Genomic DNA, 26,768 nt, shown 5'->3' on the forward strand with positions numbered 1-26,768 from the left:
GGTTAAGATTGGACACAAACTATAATTTTATTTTCTTATTACATGACAATATTCGTGAGCATTTTTTATGTAATACAATTAAAACCAACAAAAAAAATTGTCTTTTCACAGATATCGCAATATATCTTAATAATTATGTTATTTACATTTAAACAATATGGCATTAAACTTTGAAACATAGTATACACAAATATAGTAGCATTAGGTTCAGTGTTGGATGTAAGTAAAGCAGTTTGTTCATTCTTTTTTTACAAGCATTATTTATTTACTTTAATACTAATTAAGTAGATTTATTACAAATAATTCCACAGAGTTATTAATATACAGTATGTAGCACAAGCGTGTAACTTATGTTATTAATTCAAAATAAAGTTATGACATTTAAAAAATTTTTAAATGTCATAACTTTATTTTGAATTAATAATAAAAATTTTGAGTTAATTATATATATTTATATGTTTTATTGATAAGGTGTACAGTCCCCTTCATTGCCTATAATGGCCTGGCATCTTTAAGGCATACTTTGAAATATTATATAAATATTCAGCAATCCTGGGTTAATAATCTTCATAATGCCTTTAAATTGCGAGTGAGGTGAGCGGCAGTTTGGACTATTTCCTCTAAGTTTAAAATGCCATAAGTTTTCAATGGGGTTTGTGAAAGCCATTCCAAATCACAGATGCACAGACATTTTCGGTGTTAGATCATTGTCTTCTAGTAATATCCACGTTTCATTTGGGCTTGGAAATAGTCTTTGGGCAGACGGTAGTAAAGTCTTTTAATAGATTTGGTCCATCCTTGAAGCATTTAGAGAACCTGGAAACTAGTATAAATTGCTAATATCCTGTTTTGAGAAGCATCCCCAAACATGCACTTTTACCGGGTGTTTTAATAGTTTGTCTGATGAATCTGTTATGTGCAGTTAACCAAACATTTTTGGTGACTAGCCGAGATGGCCCAGTGGTAAGAATGCGTGAATCTTGACCGATGATTGTGGGTTCAAACCAGGTCAGGCACCATAGAATTTTCATATGCTTAATTTGTAATTATCAAATTCATCTCGTGCTTGACGGCGAAGGAAAAAATTGTGAAAAACCTGCATGTGTCTCATTTCCCTGAAATTCTGCCACATGTGTATTCCACCAACCTGCATTAGAGCAGCGCAGTGGAATAAGCTCCAAACCTTCTCCTCAAAAAGTGAGAGGAGGCCTTAGCCCAGCAGTAAGACATTCACAAGCTTTTACTGATGTGGTGTCAGCTGCCCAAAACGTTGATTTGCCCGAAAAAAAATACTTTGGTCCCCATCACGGTCTTAGTTTTTCCGTGCCCAATTCAGTATTTTAACTTTATTTCGTTCAAATGTAATCTAATTGTAGCTAAGGAAGGATACATTTACCTCTTTTTTCTTAAGTTCTTGTGCAAATCTTAAAGATAAACGTGGATTTTTAAAAAGAGATTGATGATCCATTTATCCTCGATGGACGACGTCTTCCATATTTTACCACGTTCTGGCAAGTCATCGATTTGTTTTTTTTTTCTTTATAACGCTTCACCCACTTGGTGACGAATGCTTTAGACTTTTTCATATACTTTGCCGCCCGAACTTGTGACATTTTTGGTCCTTTGGGATGCGAAAAAAGAAACAGTTTCATAGCGGGAAGCGTACGCAGCACTTATCACGGATTACATGCACTATAATTTGCGACAATACGAGAACTGGTATCGTTTATTCAATTTATCGAGGCGTCGTGTTTGTTTGGTTACCTCATACCTGGCACCTGTTACTATTTATGTTTTGCATAAACACACATTTTTTTATGTTGGTTACATTCTTGTGAAACCACTATATTTAAAAAAAATATATAAAGAACTATGTGGTAAATTTTGTTTGTGCAAGTTATGTTGATATATCACTTTATATTAAATAATATTATATTACTTATTTTCACATGTAAAATGTCAGTAGTAAAAACCAAAAGAAATCAATCAATCAATCAACAGCCAATCGTTGTCCACTGCTGAACATAGGCCTCTCCCAAGGTGCGCCAAAGCTCCCTGTCCTCCGCCTTCCGCATCCAGTTGGTGTCCGCCACATTCTTAAGGTCGTCGGTCCACCTGGCTGGAGGGCGCCCTACGCTGCGCTTGCCGATTCGCGGTCTCCACTCTAGGACTCGTCTGCTCCAACGGCCATCGGTCTTACGACATACGTGACCAGCCCACTGCCACTTCAGTCTGCTAATTTTGCAAGCTATGTCGGTGACTCCGGTGACCAAAAAAAAATATCAAAAAATTGGTTGTATAGCTTGTAGTGCGTGCTTAATTTCAAAAGTATTTGTTTGTGTATAAGGTTTGGTATAGCAACATTTAAAAGCTAATCTGACCACAGACAATCATGTCATGGCGGAGTAATCAGCTGTTAATTGCAATGCCGATGGGTAGAAATAAATCGTTTTGTTTCGGTCATTAATGCTTAATTTTATATTACTTTCATTTTCACTTAAACCAATACAAAGTGATAAATAATCAAAATGTTTTTTTAAAAAGTCTACTAATGGCGCGATGTCCTATGTCATCTGTCAGTTTTATTCATTCATCCATTGTAGTGCAGAAAAAAAATGTGACTTGTTTGATAAATTCTGTTTTATCCATTAAATGCTAGATGAAGGTTAAAAACAGAGATTCCATGTTTACTTATCGTTTAACGAACTCGCCGGTAACAATATTGTATAGTATAATCATTGAAATATCTACGTAGCGCAGCTTTTATAAGGCCTAACAAATTCCCTCTACAAAGAACCTGTGCGGCGTCGTCGGTTTCTGTTATTTTATTGGACATTATAGTGGTTAAGTGTTTTAGTTTATATGTTATAGTTGGTGCAAAAATAGTTGGTTTAAGTGTGTGTAACGTATCGAATACGAAAATGTCGGGTCGTGTTCGAAAACAATCGGACTGTCCTGTTGGAAAACAGGGTCCTATGAGAGCGACACTGCCCGTGTCGTCTGTGATGAAGCAAAGTGGGGGGTTCAAAAAAAATGCTGCCAATAGTCCAACACTTTCGCCAACGAATGTGTGGCGAAGAATATCACCAGACCATGCCCTCTCTGGTCAAAGAAGTCCAGGAGCTGTTAACTACAAAGGTATTACATGTTGCATGTAATGTTATATGTTATGAGATTGTGTGTTAGATATGAATATTAACATTATTATTTCGGCTACTTATATAACTTAAATAAACAATTTTATAAACACACATAATTAAACAAAATAGTTTTTAATCCTAATATTTGGGTATATTAATTATTGCTCAACCATTTGCTCTATAACAGTCAATCTTCACTTAAACCTTTTATTATTCAACTATGTTTGAAATGCAATGCTCCTCATTGTAAAACAGATAAAAATGTAAATGAATAAAAAATGTTAAAAACTTAAAAAAGAATTTCCAAAGCAATTTTCATAATTGCAAAACTTAATAATAAAAATAATTTATTTTTAAATTAAAGGTAAAGGACGATTTGGCTCCAATGTAATCAGACGTACAGCCTCTCTAGATACGTTATATCACAAAGGACAATGGCCCAGGGATTACTACCTCCATGCAGGCCAGCTACAAGTTGATAAGTCTACACAAGTAAGATTCCTCACTATAACTAATGTTATTTGTTTAAATTGTCTGAAAACATAATCTAATAACAATTCATTGCTATTTAATCTTGATAATATAAGTTCTATATACTTTATATTTGCTGAAAATTTGTTGTGATTTTATAAATATGGTTAAAACTATATAGGATAATAATAGGAAATATAAAGTACTTTTCCTTTGAATTGTGTAAAGTTCCCGTTCCCAAGGTTTATCCACATTTTTTTTGAAAATAAATTATTTATAACAATAGGTAGAAAATATTAAGTGAATAATGTTAAATTTCTTGTAATGCACCATAATGGATATTATAAACCATATATGTAGATTAAGAAATGCATATCTTTAAAATGTCAGTCTTTTTTTTACATTATCAAAATCACTTCTGTTTGTAGATTTATGTGATGTTTTGTTCTGATTTAGGAACAAGTGATATATTATTATTATTCTTGAACAAATTGCTTACTTCGTTACTCTCTAAGAATAGTCTCTGTTACTTATTACAGTTAATGTTAATGTGTTAATGTTAGTTATTTTGTTTAATCAAATAAAAATCTTAACTGTTGAGGTATTAATTTCATGTTATATATTATTTGCATAGTTAAAATTTTATTCACTCATTAGTTTCTTGACTTTATTTGTATACACATATTGAACAACAAGTAGAAAGAAAAGAACAATAAGGACAGTAGACATTTTTCACTAACAGACCAAGTATGTCCTATTAAGAAATAAAAAGATGAAGTTTTTTTACTATTCTTCCTTTGAATCAATTTATTTATTTCCATCAATTTATAATATTTTTTATATATCTGCATGTGATTAAAATATAATAAGTGATGTAATAAGAATATTTATGAAGGAAACATTTAAACACAAAAATAAAAATAATTTATTAATATAAATTTATATTTACAAACATTTCCATAGTTAAAATATTTCTTTCATAATAGACAGATGATGGAGGTGGACTTTCTGGAAGATCATCTAGGGGCTCTGATGATGACAAATTGGACCGTTTCATTTTGAGAAGTCGTTTACAAAGACCTCACAAGACCGCAGCATCAGGAGAATATTCAACACATTCAATGAGCCCTGGATTTTGTAAGTACCTTTATTAAATTCCTAATATATATGTATATATATAAATGTAGATAGGCAGACCAGCATATGGGCCATTAAATATTAACTTACTTACATAACCAATGTGTGTTGCCAACCTTAGGAACCAAGATGTTATGTCTATTGTGCCTGTTGTTACTGTCTAGCTCACCCTTCATATTATAACACAATAATAATAAGTAATGTAGCTTGGCTCTAGAATATGTGATGTGTGGGTACCTACCCAGACAGACTAGAACAAAGCCCTTTAATTTGTTTAAATAAAATTCTAAATAATTTTCTAACAACATGTTGTTTTATTTTTCCATAGGGTCCCGTTTCGGCAGTGGTGGTGTACCTTTAAGAGCAGCACGTTCTTCTGTTGAGGGTCTAAACCAAGAAATAGAAAGACTTGTTCTTTGTCCAGCAAGTGGTACTCAGACTCCACATCTTGATAGACTACGAGATAAGGTTGGATTTTTTATTAATTTTATTTACCTGATAGAGTAACAAAGGTTCAAACTTATACATTTGTAATTTTGGTAGGATACAAATTTATTTCTTAGTGACTAGTGTGATTTTATTATATAAAGCTTACATATAAATCTTTAGTGTTATCAATGAAAAAATTAGGAAATAAGAGTTAAAATTTCAACCACTTGGCAAACAATAGTATAATAAAGCTTTATTATAGTCTAGAGTGATTGTACACTTTAGTATTTCTAAAAAGGGTAACTTATTTAGAAAAAAAATTAAATATATGATACTTATTCTTTATAATTAATATAGACAATGTTTATATTTTAGGTAACTCCTGAAGGTCACCGTGCACCACTTGCAGAACTTTTGAGACGTTCAGTCAACACACAGACTCCCCATGATCTTTGTCATACAGCTCACTCTTCAGGTATGATTCAATAATTTGTTTTTGAATTACCACCATTAAATAATTTTGGTGTTTCCTTAAATGTATATGTAGAGCTAACTTGCTTGATTATATTGTTTATTATAAATGTTAAATTTTATTCCAAACCTATATATTGCTTGAAATGTTAAAAATATGTTTACAATACGTGATTTAAGCTTAATTACTAAATATATTTTGTATTAATTTTATGTTTATAAATCTTGGTAAGATATAAAATGATTGTGGAATTATGGGTATAGATCCTCCATCACGAGGTTCACTCTCCAGTGCGGGCTCAGCCGAGCTACTTGCGGCAGGTCTTTAAAACTATCTATGTTTCCTTTTAAAGCACACTACAACTTAACAAACATGATCTCTTACATTAACTTTATTTCATTTACTATCCCTTTTAATAAAGTGAACTTAAGTTTTATATGATTAAAAAAAAAATTAGGATGTAATAACTTCCTGTAGTTGTTGAAGTGTGCTAAAATATTTAGAAAATCCCTTACCTATTAGATGTTAGCACGAAACACAATTATTATGAACATCCAAGCATGTGAATTTTTAAGTTAATGTATTTACTATATTTTACATTAGTGGCTTTGCTCATAAACATTGTTTAGCAAGTGAGCAGTTACACTCCGATTTCTCTTTTTCTGTCATTATTGGTTTGATATTCACACAGCATTGCTTGCTGATGATCCTCGTAAACACTATTTATAAGTATGTAGTTTACTTCGAATGTCAGGTTTTAAATATAAATAATTTTATGATATTGATTTAAAGCTATAATATGTATGTATACTTTCTTATAGTTAAATACGAGTATAACAATTAATGTTTAATCATTTAAAAAAAAAACATATTTTAGTCCCTCCCGATTTCAACGGAGTCCTAAGCCGAGGTCCGGCCTCACAGGAGGCACCCTTAGGACGCCCGTCTCTCTTGAGCCCTGTGTGGCTCCCAACATCCGGCTGAGTTAAACTCGCCCATCCCGCCCGGTGACGCTGTAGAGGCCAATAAGGCCAACAGTATTACACACTTCGAAAAAAAAAAAAAAAAACATATTTTAGTAATAAATTTTCTTTTTAAATCTAACATCTGTTTTGTAATTGCATTGAAAACTAATAGTACTGCTAGTTACTATTATTTATATTACTAATACTACTTTCTGGAAGCTATAACTTTGTAGTAGTTTTTCACCAAATGCTACCAAGTTATAGCTTGAAAGTAGGAGAAATAATATTTTGATAAAAGACCAAAAGCTTTCATCAAGATCATAAATGCTAGGCGGAGACTTTTATAATGGTTTTATAACAATAACCCTTATTTATTAGTGAGGTGGGTGGTGGTTCTTTTGAGTACTATGTAATTAAACATTTGGTTTTTGATGCAAAGGCCAATCTACATAATAAAGCTATGATTGCAGATCATTGAGTATAATGATTATTCTTAGTTGCATGATGTTTATATTAATTGGTCATGATTTTATTGGATTGTTTACAAAATGAAAAACATACCATATAAAATGCCTATTTTAAATAAAAAACTAGCATTAGCAAAATAATAATAGCACATCTAAGATATCAAATCATCTGCAACTTTTGTTTTTGTAGAATTCAGACGATAGCTTTCTACTATATTTTTTATATTAATATATTATTACTTACATATTTTTTGTATTAATTTATTTTCAGGTGGAAGTGTTTGCTCATCACCTGATCTCGATGGTTCAAAACTTGGAACTTCACCACAAATTAATCGCTTCTTAGCCCGGGAACCTCCAGATGGTTGTGAAAAGGTAACATTGTTATTTTTGAATTACCCAAACAGCCTCTCATTATGCTAACTTTTTCTTGCTTATATTTTTTTACAAAATCTATATACTCTTTCTTATTGCGGTCCCCAGCTACCTCAATATCAGCTTTCATTACAATTGGTTAGGTTTCAATACTAATATTATAAAAGCACCTTTGTCTTTATAATATTGGTATTGGAACTGGTTTCTGTTTTATACCCTTATTTTTGTAATATATTTTTTAAAAGTATTCTAAATATTTATATATATTATGTAAGAGTATTTTTAACATATTTTGTTTCTGTTGATATATATTGATATAATTTAATTTTAATATGAAAAATTTATATTGAGTATTTGCATTTGTAAAATCCAGTGTAACCTAAATACGTCAAATAAATACATTTGATCAACAGGTGAACCTCAAAGCCGGCGAGGGCGCTTACACCGAGCCGATCTCCGTGATGAAGCCCACCGTGCACGGGTTCACGCTGCGGCCGTCCCTGGGTTCCGCCTTCCAGCCGCTGCAGCCCGCGCCGCCCGCCGAGCCGCATTCCGAGCAACACTCCGAGCCGCACTGACTGACGACTGCCGCCTCGACACCGACATGCACACACACACTCACGCACCGGCACATGAGTAAATCCCCCACAGAGACAAAGCTTCTAAGGAGCGCACAAAATTTGTGCCTATTTTGGTTGGATGGTCACATGAGGATAAATAAATGAAATATATAATTATATATTAATAAAATTATTACCAATCAATGAAATAATATTAAATTGTAACTTTCTTATTGTTTTCGTTTAACAATTAATTTAAAACGTGATTTGACGCGCGCGCATTGAGTTTGTCAACTGGCTAAGCTGGAACAAACCAGTTTTGCCAATGGGTGTTTCTGGAAGTCGCCCACACACCTGCTTGCTTCGTAGTGCTGTACCTATCGCTTCGCAGTTGTATGAAGCTTTGTGTCTGTGGGGCATTTACTCGTGTGACACCGGCCCCTGACGACACCCCGAGCCTCGGGAGGATATTGACACGCTCGTATATATATATGATATACATATATATATATATCATTCGACTCTGGCTGGGATGAATCCATCCGGTTCGCGATGTTGCCGCCCTATACTGAATAGACTTGATGGAAATATGTTATGATTTTAATATTTTTAATATGCAGATGGTGTGAAAGGTGTGTCACACTTAGGTGGTACCATAAATATCGTGACGCTAGGAGTCAGATTTAATTTTTACATAAAAGCAAACCTTTACTAAAACCAAATCTAAAGGTTTTTAATTTTTATTTAGTTAATATTTTTCAATAGCATTAGGTAATTTCATTCTACATAATTCATCAAGTTATAAGTATCAAAGCCACATTGCTGGCGTCATATTTGTATTTGTATTACGATTTCACAAATTGCGGTAGAGAACTGCCGTTGTCGTCGATTGAGAATAGAGTTTTTTTTGACAGCTGATTGTACAGCTAGCTATAATGATTTAGGATATAGTATTAAACTAGTACCTGGCTCTATTCAAAATTTTACTTTTACACGTTAGTGTGAAATTCGTGTTTTTTATAGTTTAATTAAATAAATCAATCAATTTTATTTAATAAGGTCAAATTGCAATTGATTCCAAATTGAAACTACCGACTTCATATAAAATAATAAATATAGCAGTTATGGGTATCATCATTTATATACAAATGAAAACAAATAATCGCTATGATTACAGTTTCACATTTTTTTATATTAAATCGAGCATGTCATTAAATATTTCATTGCTTAAGCCATATTTGGTGTAATGTTGATGTAATAACAATATGCATTAAGCAAAAAGATCACATTGTTAGTATTTTGATGACATGCAATTATTTAATTAAACCTGAAACAAACTCTTTCAATTAACATTACATAACTTAAAAAATTCAAAACATACCATGTTTGTAGTACTTACTCATACTTATCTGAAAGAGTACAACACAAATATAATCAGTAGTGACAATAATTGTATATAAGTTAAATTTTTCTATTTGGATACTAAAAATAGCAAATAGCTATGTTCATTGTAATAATTTAGTAACTTAATGTTTGACATTTGTCAATTTCCACTGAATGAGGACATTTGGTGTCATTCAATGACACTATCGACTATTTCGGAACCGGATTTAGTTAAAGCAACCAAAGTAAGGTCACTAACCGTTTTGCGTATTATTTGCATTTGCAAACTGTCAAATTGAGCTCAGATTTCGTATTACTGTATCGATTTGATTGTCGTATAGAGTATTTACTATCGTTTAATGAAGAAGTGAGAGGAAGTAAAGATGCCGATGCGGAAAGTGACTGGATATCAATTTTGATCTCAAGTATCGTTTAAAATGTGTATATAAACTGATATATGTATTACAAATTAATAGTTCGAATAACACATTTTTAATTTTGGTTTAGTTTTCTGAGTAAATTGCTATTATATTTTTATCTTTGGTGATAAAATAACTTGGACCAAAATTCTCAAGGGCCAGAGTATCGGAGACGGGATAGGAGTGGTAAGCTTGATATAGGCTGTTTTTCTAATGAAGATAGCTTTAAATAATGGGATTTGACATAAGAAAGTTGAAGAAGATAGACTGATTTTTGAAATCTTTACTCATGCTTTGGTACAGGTATCTTGACAATGATTATAATAAAATAAATATTAAAAAAAAGGTTTATAATAATATCATGTGCGCCATTTGCTCTTAATCTGGTATTAGAAATTGAATTATTATCGCCTCGTAGAGGTACATTACACATAGATAATAATATCAACGTTTTCGATTGTATATAAAGAGTATGTATACAGCTTTTTTTTTAACTTAAGAAATGCGTAGGGCGTCAGGTATCTGTACTGGGTATATTGGATAGACACGGTATTCGTTATTATATCATTCGGATAGGAAAGAATGGACCATGCCAATTGGATCTCTCATTTTGGCCAAAACGCATTTCTATCATCGAGACTGATAACGTAGAATGTTGAAAACATAGTTAGATCTGCTTAATTTTTTTTTAATGTTTTGTAAAATTCGACGGCAAAAAGAATATATATTTTTGACGGCTCACCTTTGGAATATAGAGTATTTTAAATCTTGTCATTGCTCAAATCAAAATTTTTATTAAGAGCCATACTTATGATACATGCCGAATTTCAAATGTAAACATTGTGATTGTAAATTTCAAGTTGCTGATATTTATATATTATAATTTATATATGTGTATTGGTTATTTTTTAACAAATGAATGTGATATGTAAGTGAATATTGATTGTTACTTGACAACTTTCGGTACTGAAACACGTAAGTGCTTGTATCTATTTATCAGCTAACATTAATAGGTCTTGCACAAAGTAAGCAGTAACCACGAGTTGTGAAGTGTTACCGAAGGTGCTGAGGAGTGATTTTTATATGTGTAAATGAGGGCTGTTGCTGGCTTGTGACATGACACGGTAGGATGTTGAATATCTTTTGGACTTACGGTAACTGGGAGGCAGTTTATTTTTATTTATCGGTGAATGTGACAAATGATCAATTCTAAAAAAAATGATTTGATATTTGTACAAATATTTTCGTTTCTATTTTATAAAAGTACTTGTATGTAGATACTTTAAATGTTATTCAGTAGTATTATACAAAGCTAATGAAAAAGTCATCTATGATTTCACATTCATTAGTAGTAAATATTGAATAAGGATAAGAATAATATTCGCTGTGCAAGAAAATGAAAATCATTTAAATATGAAAGACAAAGCCGAGCCAGTATTTAAAATCCGGATTACTGTGTAGATTTTTCTCATAAGTGCAATATCTAGCTGTAATGTTGACAAATATTCTAGCGAACCATGTACGTCGTAAAACTGCGAGAATGCTGTTTCCAACTGGAAGATTTGTTTCGTCTCCTCTCAAAACCTTTACTTAGTTGCACATTTATAACAAAATATGTACAGTTTCCGTAATTGTAAGCTTTATAATTGCATTGCTTCCTGTTAGCTTCCGTGACGTTATAGATTACCCCCCACACACGAACCCCAAACAATATGCTTTATTAACATAATACTTACAATATTTAGATTTATGTCACAGGTCCAGGTTGTACTTTAGGATTTATCCTTTCCGATGTCGTTACCTAATTTAAGGTTTAGTAAGTTTAGGTGACCCGAAAATATTAGCTGTTAATAAATGTGTGCTATTAAAGGTACCCCCTTACCAAATCATTTTATGTAAATCACTGGGTCTGGAGGAAGTTTCTACATAAAGTTGTTACCACATTCCACTACTACCTACCATTTATTGGAAAAACATATTTACCACATAAACAACTTTATGTAGAAATGTTAATGTTTTTTAAAGTACATAAAGATATTTTTGTATGTTCAGGGTAGGAGTTGTGCAAGATGTACCATAAAAGTAATTTTGCTAGGACCTTAGATTTGATAGTTCTTTTATAGATGGTTAATATTATTTTAAAGTTTGCTTTTAGATGATTGATAAGTTTGTAATTTTTATTACTATGATATTAGATTAAATACTAACATTAAAACTAAACCAAAAGTGCCCATTGAGATAAGTTTATAATTCAAGCAAGCCTTTTGTTTAGCATTTTGTTAAAAATAATGTTTAGGCGACAAAATTAGTAATTAAGGAAATTATGAGAGGATTGTTGAGTTTTAGTTTTCTAAAATTGTTGAGGTTTATTGAAAAAAAAAATCTTTAATTTTTTTTACACGTAATGCTTGACAAAAGGCTTGTTTTTAGAGGCATTAATTAACATCAATAATAATAGTATCGATTTTAAGTAAAGATAAGAATGGTTTTATTATAGTTTTGTTTCAGAGAAGAAATTCTAATTACTATTTTTGTTTCCAATATTTTATCACTTTTACCTGTTTTCATTGTAATGTATCTTGCTGTATTGCAGACATATCCAATATACAGACTGATTTAAGAACTGCTTTTTTATTTGAATAAATATTGCCATTGGATAATATACAAAATACTGTTTTATGAATCATTAAATTTTTGCACCTTTTTGAGTACCAGTTTTAATAAAAACCTAAATAACTTGTACATCCATGCAAAACTATTAGTTATTATAGTTACTTTTCTGAGTTAAAAAATTATTTACTTTTGAATGATATGGTATAATCAGAAGCAATAAAAAAAACAAAAATAAAAAAAAAACTATTTAACTTTATTAGTACTGTATACTACGTTTTGTTTGTATATCATCTAATAATATTCTGAGTTCTTCATCTTCAAATCTTCCTTCTAAAGATGGAATCAACGCTTTTGCTTCTTCTGGTGTTTCCGGACATAAATTTGCCAAACTTGCAACTTCAAACTTATGTAACTTCTTAGACTGGAGTAGACTAAAATAAAAAAATAATATGATGAGAACTAGTAAAATACAGCTTTTTTAAACTTTGTATTATAAGTATAAAAGCTAGTTGTACTTACTTTCTCACAGCAGTTATAGTTTCTTTGTTCTTAAATTTCTTAAACATATTAGTGTAAGTAAGTGTTTTCATAAACACTTCAGAGAACTCTTGTTCCTCTTCTGCAGATTCATTTTGAGCTTTCCTATGTTCCAGTAACATGTCAACTTCAGATATAAGTAATGTTTCTGCATTTTCGAACTCTGAAAAATACAGAAAATATAGGCTAAATTCACTTGTTAAACTATAATAATTTAGCTGATATGAATAGAAGTGATACATAAACTTGCAATACCTTTAGGAAACTGTAAGTCAGCGGCATCTTCTTCAATGACATCTTGAACAGGACCAGACATAGTGTTTTTTTACTGATTTTGCTACTTCTTTAACAAAGTTATCTTAAAAATAAATAAAGAAGAACAACAAGCGACTAAATTATCGTATCATAACTTTATGCCTAAATTCAATGATATGCGCAATGAATTAAATAGTTCTGGTTTTAAAACAAACCTAAATTTGTCAATTGTCATAGGTTTTAAATAAATGGTATCGTTGCTATTTAATAGAAACGTTGTTAGGGGTTAACAAAATTATAAACACTAGCTTTCAAGCTAATAGTACCTACCATGTCCTAATTTACGACTGACGTTACTGACAAATGACAGATGTGACTTTTTTTAAAAGTTATTTTACGTCTCTCGATTCTATAATTACTGAGTTTATTTGCAGGCAGAGACAATTATCGATTCCCCGCACGACACAAACAAGAATAAATTAAATTAAATTGGTATTGATGGTTTTTGATGGTTGAATGGTTTTAAGATTCTTTTATTTTTTATATTATATATTTATTACTGATAAAACCTATTATATAGTATATAATATATACAGCTATAAGTATAAAGTAATGTATTATTTGTTTTTAGAATAAACAATTATATTATACATATATGTAAACGGAAGCAGATATGTTTAATTTATTACGTATTTATAATCTTATATCCTTAAATTAATCCGAATGTTCATTATTATTAAGTATTTACATAAAGTTTAAATATTTTTCTTGCTGGTATATTTTGCTTTTTTACAATAAATTATTTTATAAAGTAGAAGGTAAAAATTAATAATAATATATATAAGAAAATTGTATCCCGTAGACAGAGAAATTAAGTAGTAGTAATTAGTTTCTCTGTATGACCGAGAACTTTGTTGGTGTATTCTCGTAATATATTTGATACATAAAAGACAAAACCAAAAGGAAACTTGGCTTTTATTAACTTAAAGAATTGTACATAATAAGCTGACAATATGTAACATTTGACAGGATAAAAGAATAGTATAATTTCTTCATAAATTTTACGTCAATATTATAACATGGTAACCCTAATTTAGAAGTTACATTTTAAGTTTAACCATAGGATATAATACTAAAAAAATTAAAAATTTTCAATCGTATATGGCAGTGGCCAGATAAATAAATAGCTTCATTTTATTACCTATATAAATTTGTATAAAGATAAACTTAGTTATACTTGGTTTAACCAATAACATTGTAAAAATATTTTATTAGGTACATTTATAAATTGTGTTGTTTTTGGGTATTATTTTATTTGTGCTGTAAGTGTTTTTAATTACCACCTGAATATTATTATGTAGTAGCTTACTTCACTAATCGATCTGCTCCTGAATGATTTAGAAGATATTGGAAACATATTTGGCACATTGCTTATGCTAGATATGCATAACATAAATAATCATATTAAAAAATAAGTCAAATATATAAAAAATTAAATACAAAAAATGTCTGTCACACCTACAAAAACTAAAAATGATTTAATTAATTTTATTCCCAAAGGTAAAACATTCTTAATAAGTATTTTCTTACCACATTAGGTCTTATGTGGAAAATAAAAAGGTATTTTTTTTTATTTCCAGAGGTAATAACACCGAACAAAGACAGTCCAGGTATTTCGAAAACAGTTTATTCACACATAACCAATCTTCATCGCCTCCTTAGTGATTGGTCATCCATAAGAGAAAAAGGCTTACATATATGTAAATCTATATCTGCACTAAAATTATATGAATATAAAGATGATTATTATCCACACCAAACAAAACCACTTACAGAAAGTTTAGTAGAAGCCCTTGATAGTTTAGAGAGTGTTGTGCAAGGTTAGAGATAAAATTCTATTAATTAGTTCTTAAACTGAAAATATATGTAATATTTATTTTTCAATTCATTTTTATAGGTGTTGAAATCATTAACAATCAAATGCAAGCTTTGGCCCAGTTGCAGTATACATGCGAACCTGTTATCAACACTTGGTCAGCAAGTGAAATTGCAGAAAATATCCTTAACGTATGCAATACCATGTATAAAGAATTTAATTTGAAAAAAGCCATCACAGGTGTATTCATACTTTAGTAATTGTTTAAGTCAATACTAGGTTTTAAAGAGTTTAACACATTTTTGAAAATTAACTTATTTGATTTGTATTTCATCTCACACCACTTTAAACAGAAACATTGTAAGGAAACCTGTGTGTAACGGATGAATCTTTTAATATCTGCATGTTATTTGCCAACCCATATTGGAAGCAGTATGATGGAATAAGCTTCCAATCTTCAAACTCCTCAAAAGAGGAGGCCTTAGCCAGAACCATAGTTGACATAGGACCAAACTTGTGTGTCAATATATTAAAAGTAAAACAATTAATGAGGCTTATTAATAAACTAAATTATATTTACATACTATGTATATTATATTACTATATATATATATATATATTTTTTATAGAATAGGAAGGTGGACGAGCATATGGGCCACCTGATGGTAAGTGGTCACCAAATGCCCTTAGACATTGGCATTGTACGAAATGTCAACCATCGCTTATAGCCAATGCGCCACCAACCTTGGGAACTAAGATTTTATGTCCCTTGTGCCTGTAATTACACTGGCTCACTCACCCTTCAAACCGGAACACAACAATATCAAGTATTGCTGTTTTGCGGTAGAATATCTGATGAGTGGGTGGTACCTACCCAGACGAGCTTGCACAAAGCCCTACCACCAGTAAAAATATTTGTATACAAATAAATATCCTATATAATTTCTATACTTTTGTACCATTTTTTAACTATAAATGGACCAATCAATTCAACTCACTGGGTCTTTATCCATGTAGCTACACTGGTTTTATAATAATATTAATATTATATTGACATACTCATACGGTGCCGAAACGTGGACACTTACCGTAGGTCTGGTCCACAAATTTATTGTCGCTCAGCGAGCAATGGAACGTGCGATGCTTGGGGTTTCTCTGGCAGATAGAATCCGAAATAAGGACATTCGCCAGAGAACTAAAGTCACCGACATCGCGCTTAGAATTAGCTCGCTGAAGTGGAAGTGGGCTGGTCATGTCTCCAGGCGCATTGATGGCCGATGGAGCCGACACGTGTTGGAGTGGAGACCACGCTAAGGCAAACGTAGTGTAGGACGCCCTGTGACAAGATGGGCCGACGATTTAAAAAAGGTGGCAGGTTCGGGATGAATGCGGACTGCCCAAGATCGGGATGGTTGGCGTTCTATGGGGGAGGCTTTCGTCCAGCAGTGGACGGCAAAAGGCTGAAAAAAAAAATACTCATACTACAGTTCTAGACTTGTTTTAGGTTTTGATATACATAGTATCGACTGTTACTTCACTTATTTAAATATAAATATTATATTAAAAAAAGGAAAGTAATAGCCTGTCCTACATAAATATAATAATTAACTCAATGTCTATTTTTATTTTTTGTTTCAGAAAACATTGCTCACTGTAGAGATGAAAATATGATAGAAGTGTATGTGAGTTCATGGGAATTTGATACTTATTTAAGTATGGAATCAAGTGCTTATTTGTTTGCTGAAGTGGGTTTAACAGGAATCACATAAAACTTATCTAAAATAATATCTATCTATTTCTAATCTATTAAGTTTTCTGACATTTGTAATTTATAAACAATATATATAAATCGTGAATAAATATATTTTTATTGGTCAATGCTCTTATTCTATTCAACACTGGTTGTCTCTCGTCTAGTTGGTAGAATAAGATTCTACATAAAACATTTATATCGTATTATTTTATTTTAATATGTAACTATTGGTTTTTGGCACACACCACTAAATATTTTCAACATTCATCATCATATTTCAGGTAATGTACATATTAAAATATCCCGTTTCACAAGCTTCTTTAATAATAATTATAGTCAAAACATTTTAAATTCTTATAAGATTCCAGTATTAATTGAAATATGTAAATATCCATGTAGCTAAATATCGAACCTTCAACACCACTATTTATCTTTGCGCTATTGACAATATAAGACAGTTTTGTTTACTTCTTGTTAGGAGGTGAACGGGAATTTATTTTAAGTAGATTTCGAATACTGTACACTGCGCAGTTGTTTTAGGATAGTTTAGTTGAAATCTAAATATAACTAACAATATTTTTCTTAATTACGATATAAATGTTAAATATATTCCAAATTGCCTAGAAGTAATTTTGGTATAGACTTTAAATAAATTTACGCATTAATATTGTATTATACGTAATTAATCAGAACTTCGGAGTAAATATCGCATTAAAAACTAATTGTACTGATTTCAAATTATTTTTTCTTAGAAGTTCGATTCGAATTGTGCATTTATAATATTATCTTTATATTTTCGTAAATCGTTTGAATAAAATCGCTCCCGGTTTGTTGGAATATGAATAGTTTGGTTGTTGTAATCATTAATTATAATAATATTATTAATATAATAATAATGTCCTCCAGACCGATTTCGGCTACGGCGGCCAATCTCAAGAGAAATTAGCCAGCTACGCAGGAGATATTATAGTGCATTTTTTTTTTATATTCGCCGGGTGGGCAAATGACTCTACTCCACCTGATGGTAAGTGGTAGTAGAGTCCAAACGCGACGACGGCCAGTACAGACGAGAAAAACGTTCTGCACTAGCCGCCTTCGCCTTGCCGGCCCGCAAGATGCCTCTTCACGCCTCGTTTTAAGGAACCCGGGTTGTAAATAAGTGCAAACACAGGTGCACTCTCTATACCCAACTCATAATCTGATGGGACGGCAATCCGACACGACCGGAAAGAGTTCAGACGCAGGACCAACTGCTTTACGTGTTTTCCGAGGCACGGGAGTGTACACACTTCCAACTTGCAGACTCCGGGCTGCTACTGAGAATTTTCTGACAGAAAAACCCAATAACTTTTTAGTGGCCCGACCTGGGAATTGAATCCAGGACCTTCGGATCTGCATCCTTACATCAAGCCACTAGACCAACGAGACAGTCAACATTATTATAAATTATTATTGATAGGTGGGTGTTTACAGTCATTATTATTGTAATGGGCAAAAAGTTATAAATTTTCTGTTAAAATTAAAGAGCTATGCGTTTACTATAGCCTCTGAATAAGAAGTCACTAAATACGACACAAAACCAATCAATACAAATCATAATGAGTCCAGACGTTTACATTGAAACTCGCTTGTGTCTTATGCGTAGTTAAAGGCAAGGCAAGCATTTGAAAAGACAAAGGCTTTGAAAACAAGATACCGAATTGACCAATAAAACAAGTTTTCTCAAATATAATATATAGTTAATTTAAGTAATAAACTGCATAATTAACAAATTTAGATATTACAAACTCTGTGCTTTCACAATATTTTTCTTAAGTTGCATACACAAATTTCGATAAGTGGGGCTTGCTCCTATTTGAACTCGAGATCTTAGCTTAAGATTTACGTATGTAAGTACCTACTTCATTCAACAAGATATTCGCCATTTATTCGTCATATATATTTATTTTGTAATGATAACAATATTTGCTTATTAACTTTTTTTTTTTTAAATAATGCTACTTGTATTGATGTGTACTTGATTTTTAATAACAATTCAAGGTTTGGATTACGACTCTCACTTATTCTATTTTAAAATCTTGAAATAGGTAATATTAATATTTAAATGAAAACTTTTATTACTTAGTATCAAAAGTATTTGTTTCAAGGAGTTTGACCATGAGTTAACTTTAGGTACTGCAGGTACCTAGGTATCTACCCAGTCGAACACGCAAAAAACAATACCGTCAATAAAGAAAAACATACTGTCACTTCCTTTAAGTAAAAAAGTAATGGTTTTTAACAAGAAACGCGCGTATTTTTTACTTAATGGTACCTAAAACTTCGAACATATAACTTACCTACCTAAACTCATGAAAAATCTAATTGGTAGAAGATTATAAACTAAATTGAGAATAATTGATATAATACATATATCTTAAAAGGTAAAAATAATACAAACTCCAAACCGGCTTAGTTAGGATTTTAACACAAGATGACGAGTAAAACAAAAGTAACGGTCTGCAATAAAGTCTATTTAGATTTATTTCATGATATGTTCTACATAAAAATGTTATCTGGGCCGTTGCTATTTTTTTATCCGTTACATTAAGGGCCTTGAACTTTTCATTAGGTACATGCAAGCGAGATGCGATAACTACAGGGCAGCGAGGTTGTATCTATGGCGACAGGAATACAAAACACCATTATTTTCAGTGACCCGAAAAAGGTGAGTTAAACTTGATTATAGTGTTGAATTAATCGTTTTACATATTGTGTATATACGTTTCAATATTTTATTGCTACTATAACTGAAACTATTTCTCGTAAAGCATGCTAAGATATTATCGCATTTATAAAATATTTTGATTATAAAATATAATTCCTATTTGGATATCATTGCTTCTGGTCGTCGACTAAAGAATCCTGCTGAGGTAGGCCAATCATCGGAGCGTCACTATAGTATGCGCAAGCGATCCCGCGGTTAAGCGTAACGTCCCAGTATGGAGGAGTTTGGCACTCTGGCCGAAGTTCCACATACTTATAAAAATAATTTCAAGAGCAAAATGTGCTTTAGACCTAAAGCCTTCACAAGAAGGAGACCGATTTTTAAGAGATATAGGTTTAAAAAAAAGGTAAAGAGAAAAAGACAAGTTCGCATCCATGATGTCCTTTTTTTAACCTTTACCAAGCCTAATTGAGGAAAGGACATTAAGGAAACATGCGAAGAATACACGTAAACTTGAAAAAGCTCTACTGAATTTTTATAAACTTTATAATCCATAGTTTATAATTCGTCTCGAGTTCAGCGTCGAAGAAAAACACCGCAAGAGAACCTGCAAGTTACGAATACAATTCTGCCAGATGTATGTATATTAACCAACCAGCAATGCGCAACGTGGTAGATGAGCTCCGACCTCCTCAAGAAGAAAGGAGGAGACACTTAGTGTGACTTTTGCTTTATAAATATTTTGAAATATATACATACGTAAAAGAACTTTTAAAAAAAATTCGTATACTCGGGAGAAATTTATGAATTTTCACCAGTAAATGTTAACCAAGATTCTCTACTCTGTGAAACTTTATTAATGTCAAACGGACATGATAATAATACCCTACTGACATGTATTTTTCTTGGCAGAGTGGCGATAATGCTAAACTACGTGTTCAACTTTTGTGTTTCATCTTTAAGCTTCTTTCTTCAAAACTTTGTTATTTTTTAATTTGTGTATACAATACTAAATATACAAATTTATATGTTTCATTTACCATGAAAAAATTTTATGGCCGTGCGCAGCATCAAACAATAGAGTTGTATGTATTACGTATGATATAAATGTATACCTTTATTCTCGCGGGCAAACCTGGGACGAGTAACTAAGTATACATACAAAAACATATATATGCTAGAATACTCCGTCCTGAAATTATAAGTTATGTAAAAATATAAGTAATGTAAAATTTCCATATTATCGGATGAGTCTTACTATTTCCGTGTTTCGGAAAATATGAAACAGCACCTAGGTATCTCTTAATGTTATTAACCGCCTTTCGAACCGCCGTTCGAAGGTTCAAATTCAATAAAAGTTTAAGCTATTGTCGGTTGGGCCAATAAGTGTCAATAGTCAACATTTAAAGCGGGTCAAAACTGTAAAGCGTATCTACTTATATAATAATAATATTATACTAAACCCTTCCCCAAAACGCGCTGGATCTTCTGTTATAAGTTTAACCTATATTGGTTTAGTTTTTTCAGTTAGGCATCACAAAAAGTCGCTTCATTTATTAGTATAAAGAAAACACGGTAATTTTAAAATTCTCCTTTCTGATCTATGGCTTCCTTTTACGCCACCACACTTTCACAGTAGGAGACCATTCCGACCAGCAATCCTCGCTTCCAAGCATCGCGGTATTGATGCTCGGCAAGGAGAGGTCTCCGCCGACAACAGCCGCTTGGGAATGCCTCAGGGGCACATCCTGACACACTCCGTCAGGATGTATTGCGCCGTGTAGACTGGCGCACCACACACATGGCATGAAGGTAGCACCTGCCGCCGCGCTAACTCGTGCAGGTATTTATCGAAGATGCCGTGTCCGGTAAGTATCTGCGTCAAGCAGAACGAGAGCGTGCCTCGTTTTCTTTTGACCCAGCGACTCAAGTGGGGACACGTCCCCACTTGTGTCGCTGTCGCCAGGTCCTCCTCTCATCGGGCTATTAGGGCTTGCTGGGCTAGAGCTCTGATCAGCTCGATATCCGCCGACCCTGGACGGTCGCCGCGGTCTCGCGCCGCCACGGCCGTCCCTGACTGGGGAAATTACAATTTTCATTTTGATAAATGTTGATTAGAAAAATGCTTAGAAAAGTACGAATTCTTGAAAAAATATAGACGTTATCTTATAATGTCACATTAATAGATACATCATAAAAAAATAAAAAAAATAACTTCTGTCTAATATTACTTTTATATGTTTTAAAAAGATGTAAATCATAGGAGTAGGTAGTTCTAGAATTGATGTTTTTTTTTTTTAATTTAATAGGAAGGCAGACGAGTATATGGCCACTTGATGGCAAGTGGTCACCAAACGCCCTTAGACATTGGCATTGTAAGAAATGTCAACCATCGCTTACATAGCCAATGCGCCACCAACCTTGGGAACTAAGTTTTTATGTCCCTTGTGCCTGTAATTACACAGGCTCACTCACCCTTCAAACCGGAACACAACAATAACAAGTACTACTGTTTTGCGGTAGGATACCTGATGAGTGGGTGGTACCTACCCAGACGAGCTTGCACAAAGCCCTACCACCAGTACTGATAAAACTTGTCTGGTCTGAATAAACGTCGCGATAACTCTAAAAGGCTTAGGTACTGGAAAAGTAGGCTTAGGGTGTGACTAATCTTATATATTTAATTACTATTAATGTGATAAATAAAATATCTGACTCTTAATAGCTATTTAGTTTCGCATTAATATATTCGATAACATTCTTAAAGGCGTAATAATTGTCAAGGTTGAATTTTCAATGTCATGGCTCATTTACTTCTCATTAACTTAATTTTTTTTGGCTTATATCTAAATTGAACATGGAATATTAGTATTGATACAATAATATTTATTTATTATAGGCATATTTTGAACCATGATTTTATTAAGCTTTGTTTGTGTTGCGTAATAATTTGATTTACGTTTTAAATTATATTTATTTGGTGCGTGTACGTAGCAAACCGATAGTAGGTATATGTACAGTAGTAAATAAGCTATAATAATTTACCTATATAAATATAAATACGTATTACATAACCTTAGTAGTGGATGCGCCAAGAGCAAACTGATTTTTAACGGAATTGCATTTTATATTTGCTCACGCGTCTCAATATTTTTTATTGTTTATTTACTTAATTTAACTCTAGAACTGAAACATGCATTGAGTAGCTTACTTGCTATTTTTATTCCTAACATGTTTAGAAATAAATGACGCTATGCCTTTTTTTATATAAATATATCAGGTAATTAAATATTTCGAACGTTAAAACATTTTAGTCCATTTTACAGATATTCATTATTTGATCAATAAAAATAAAAATAGAAGGAAATATATAAATAATGATACTGCGTATAACATATATGCCAACATTACAGGTGGCATTGTGTGTGTTTAAAACACGTCACATATTGATAACAGAGACAGTTTTATTATTTCTTAACCTTGCCTGAAATATAAATTGCATAGAGTCAATTTCGTATAAAAAAATATTACTATTATAGTGCATAATTACATTGAATGAAGGATATTTGAATGATTTATTAGAGATTGAAAATACAAAACTCAAATATATTGATATTTGTATTTATTTAAGGCTTTAATGTATATACTAATAATAAATAACTTTAATTAAAAAAATTTAGTTCATTTAATACATATTTTCCTAAAAATACATATATTTTTATTTTGTATTATGCAAAAAATAATGTTAAAACGTCACTATAGTTCTAACAAATATAATAATACAAAGTTTAAAAATGAGTAATTGGTAGCGATATCATCGATACGCCCTCCTGAAAAAAAAAGACAGGAACGCCGAAATGATTTAATAGCTCCAATCATTTTAAATTATTCAATATATAATTAATGGTATACCTAAAACATAATAAAAAAAATTGACGAACAGGTATTGCCACTCGAAGGTTTTCGTTGTTACTATGATTAACCCAACCTATAATTTCGGTTAGCGCTCAGTTCGCATCATTTGTACACCGGTAACGATACAAGTACATTCGAGGCTTTCCATTAGAGAATCGTGTTATTATTTCTATTTGCAGCAGAGATGTAGCCAATTACCGCATGAGCCGACTAGTGCGGTAGTTTTGTAAAAAATATCTTTATATTCAAATATTCTTATTTTTCTTCTTAAACTGTAGTAGTAGTATAACTATAGCGTATCTTATAAATTTCGCAACATCTATGTAATAAAACTTATTGAATTATATATGGTAACGTATTGTACACATCAATTTTGCACAAAGTCAGCATTGCAAGTTAACTGAAATTATGGGGCATCTACTAAGAAGCGCGTATATTCTGGGCACCGGAAAGGATTATGACGGTAAGAATTCATATATTTTATTAATGTTCCCCTTAAAAGCCCAAGCAGCTCGTGAATGTCCCAATAATGCCTTCTTACGTTTTAAGGACAAGGCTGCTCCAAGAATGAGTGATACATTTCGACCAAAATTTGATCCAATATATGAAGGGGTTCTCACGATATTTTTCACCATCGTTAAGCCCAAGATGACTTAAAAGCAATGTGTTTGGATTTAAACCCGCGATTTTCGGTTAAGATTAACGCTTTCCACTGGGCAATGGAAAACAAATAAAATGATTATGACATACCTACCAATTTTATTTTCTTAGATGGCTAAGCTGAGCCTAAGCTAAATTTGTCATTGCGTCATATCTTTTTCATTCTTCGCAATTCTTGTCAAATAAAAAAGTTGTCCGGAAAAAAAATCCGATACATGTTTCTTATTTTTCATTTTCTCATCAAATGTAAATAACGAAAGTTAAAAAATAATCACTAAAGACTCAACGACCCACCAGTACAAACACTGTAAAGTAAATACACACATCACTCGTGAGACCACGAAACCTTTATATGACCATCTTTATTAGCCCTTATATTAACCCTTGTACAGGCCGTACAAGGGTTAATCATGAGTGAAGAGCAAACGTACAGTTACATTTAGAGCCACAGTTATTTAAAGTGTCTTTTGCAAAAATCAAAGATATGAAATAAAGATACTAAATCAATAAAGGGCAACTAAGAACGAGAGAAAACTAACTACATATTGAAATGTTAAGAAAAAAACCATTCTACTATTCATCAGTCTAACAGTCTTTTTTAAACTTCACTTCACAATTTTCTATCGGTGTAATGTAAGAGTATTCGTAACATAAATGGTTGCGAGCGTATAAAAAGATGTGCCTGCCTACTAGTCTAGCCATTACGCCGGAAAAAAAGCATATACATGCATGTGAATTGAGAAGGCAGATATTTAGTTTGTTGACTTACATCTCCCATGAGCTTTCTCCGCCATCTTAAAAAAGGCATAAATTTTGTTTTTTTGCTATATACTCGAAGGTCGATATATAAGAAAAATTCTATTATACACTTATTTGTTGTTTTTTTCACGCTTCCGATTTTCACTGATTTCTTTCTCGTCATACAAATACAAATTTCAATGTCTAAATTTATTACTTTCGCGTTTGATATCTCACCAATGATCAGCGCTAGGTTAAAATAATTTATCTTATATTTATTTATATCTTACAATGCCATAGTAAATAAGTAGGTATTTTTATCAAAAGAAATAAATTATAATTACCCTGAGCAAATACCAAGAATATGTTAGTTGCTCAGGGTGATATATTATAGAATATAATCAGTAATCGATCGCATCGACCACAAACATTTTATCGTGCTAGACCCTCAAAAGTTTTATCGAGTTAACTCGATCGCAACTCTAATCAAAACTACTTTATTCGAGTAGGCTATATATTAAGTTTATATTTATATAATAGTTCGGAATGATCTGACCCATCAGAGAACTCTGAAAGATTTTATAATATTTATATACCTTAATGTGTTTCTAATATGAGATATAAATTTATGGTTTGGCAAAGTTAAAATGAAATTAATGCTATAAGTTTAAATTTACTTCGTATATACAATACAACTTATATGGTAAATATTTAACGATATGACTTAGTGAATTTTAGGTAAAGAGCTTTTATATTAATATGACTTCCTAAAAAGCCGACGACGCACCTCCAAGTTTTTGGTATGGCAGACGTATGTCGGTGGTTGTTACTTTCCATCAGATGAGAGACTTCCTGCCCATTTGTCCCTATTCAATAAACGAAACCGTTTTTTGTGAATTTACATAGATAGTTGAAAATATACTTGATAATTTTGTCAATATATTGTGACTCAACTGTAAGTTTTTTTTAATATTCTCCAAAGAGTTACGAGCTCTAAGATTGTAAATAGCCCGCATAGTTCTTTTTTGTAAAATGTGAAAGTATGAGAAAAAATATTACATTTCAATAATTGCAAAAACTCATTATAATTCATAAATAACACATTTTATCATCTTAGTCATGCACCAAATTTTATGTAGTTTTTAGTTTCTAGAGGAAACTACTAGAATGTTAAGTACCGTAAATTATAGAAATAAATTAATAATAGTTGACATTGGCACTAAATGAACTTTTGACTATATATTTATACTACGATATAACCAAACAGTATCAATATCAGTTAGTCTTCTAACTTTTTAATCTGCTGTGGAAGTGAGTCTATCTATTAAGGATGATAAATGAGGATTCCATCGAAGTTTCGAATCAAAAGTGTTTCCTATAAACACTAGCATCGGTTATATTAAAATCAATATTGTTTAATGTTAACTTATAATATTGCTCACTCATATAAGGTGTTCACTACAGGTATTGTTTTATTTTTTTAATTGAAATGTGTAAGTGTATCAGTAATAAGCTTGCATCATCATAATTACTTTTTGTTTTTCTATGCAATTTAAAATATAACAAAGAATCGTCAGCAAATATTACAATATCGTAGATACATTTAACATAGAATGATGTTATGTAACCAAAAATTTATCTCTGAAGAACACTCATATTTAGCAAAATATTAAAAAACTTTATTGTATTAGTGGGAATTTGTTTTGTTCCAAATAACTTGTGCATAATTTCATTTTAGCTGTGCTTTGGAACAACTTTAGACCATAATGAATTACATATCAATGACGGTTCTTCACATCTTTCTTCGGCTCTACACTGACCGTTATTTCTTCTTTTTGAAATATGATATCTTCTTTTGTCCAACGTCGATAGACAATAACACAATATTATATATAT

The 26,768-nt window shown here is 31.7% G+C and overlaps 4 protein-coding genes and 1 long non-coding RNA gene across 8 annotated transcripts in view; 3 read left to right on the plus strand and 2 right to left on the minus strand.

Moving 5' to 3' along the window:
* The window catches only part of LOC126773578 (DNA-directed RNA polymerase II subunit Rpb4), a 226,130-nt gene extending 212,558 nt beyond the window's left edge, over nt 1-13,572 (minus strand). Inside the window, exons 1-4 of one of the 2 annotated variants that reach the window (XM_050494541.1) lie at nt 13,554-13,572; nt 13,224-13,311; nt 12,951-13,131; nt 12,666-12,862 (exon numbers count right to left, since the gene is read on the minus strand). In XM_050494541.1, the coding sequence (XP_050350498.1) occupies nt 12,688-12,862; nt 12,951-13,131; nt 13,224-13,284 (417 nt within the window). In that variant the 5' untranslated portion in view covers nt 13,285-13,311; nt 13,554-13,572 and the 3' untranslated portion in view covers nt 12,666-12,687. The other variant, XM_050494540.1, reaches the window with a different exon arrangement.
* Nucleotides 2,406-12,452, plus strand: LOC126773568 (protein FAM117B-like). 2 transcript variants are annotated; one of them, XM_050494526.1, is made up of 8 exons: nt 2,406-3,138; nt 3,505-3,632; nt 4,598-4,748; nt 5,077-5,216; nt 5,553-5,652; nt 5,913-5,969; nt 7,353-7,456; nt 7,870-12,452. In XM_050494526.1, exons 1-8 carry the CDS (start codon nt 2,922-2,924, stop codon nt 8,032-8,034), a joined length of 1,062 nt encoding a protein of 353 aa, XP_050350483.1. In that variant the 5' UTR covers nt 2,406-2,921; the 3' UTR covers nt 8,035-12,452. The 2 variants fall into 2 exon arrangements, with proteins under 2 accessions (XP_050350483.1, XP_050350484.1); XM_050494527.1 differs by lacking the exon at nt 5,913-5,969.
* An 816-nt stretch (nt 13,573-14,388) lies between the features above and the next one.
* Nucleotides 14,389-16,939, plus strand: LOC126773574 (cyclin-dependent kinase 2-interacting protein-like). The gene is made up of 4 exons (XM_050494534.1): nt 14,389-14,783; nt 14,864-15,103; nt 15,181-15,339; nt 16,738-16,939. Exons 1-4 carry the CDS (start codon nt 14,729-14,731, stop codon nt 16,866-16,868), a joined length of 585 nt encoding a protein of 194 aa, XP_050350491.1. The 5' UTR covers nt 14,389-14,728; the 3' UTR covers nt 16,869-16,939.
* Nucleotides 16,940-19,344: 2,405 nt separating this feature from the next.
* On the minus strand, nt 19,345-22,172 carry LOC126773962 (uncharacterized). Its single transcript, XR_007669780.1, has 2 exons — nt 22,110-22,172; nt 19,345-21,636 (listed from the first exon to the last, which is right to left on the minus strand). It is a non-coding gene; the product is annotated as an uncharacterized LOC126773962 (long non-coding RNA).
* Nucleotides 22,173-23,571: 1,399 nt separating this feature from the next.
* LOC126773889 (uncharacterized) overlaps nt 23,572-26,768 on the plus strand; it is a 49,390-nt gene continuing 46,193 nt past the window's right edge. The window contains exon 1 of one of the 2 annotated variants that reach the window (XM_050495121.1): nt 23,572-23,937. In XM_050495121.1, coding sequence (XP_050351078.1) covers nt 23,883-23,937 — 55 coding nt within the window. In that variant the 5' untranslated portion in view covers nt 23,572-23,882. The remainder of the gene's footprint in view (nt 23,938-26,768) is intronic. The other variant, XM_050495120.1, reaches the window with a different exon arrangement.

Source organism: Nymphalis io, chromosome 15 (assembly GCF_905147045.1).
Source record: "Nymphalis io chromosome 15, ilAglIoxx1.1, whole genome shotgun sequence".
In the NCBI taxonomy this organism is placed as follows: domain Eukaryota; kingdom Metazoa; phylum Arthropoda; class Insecta; order Lepidoptera; family Nymphalidae; genus Nymphalis; species Nymphalis io.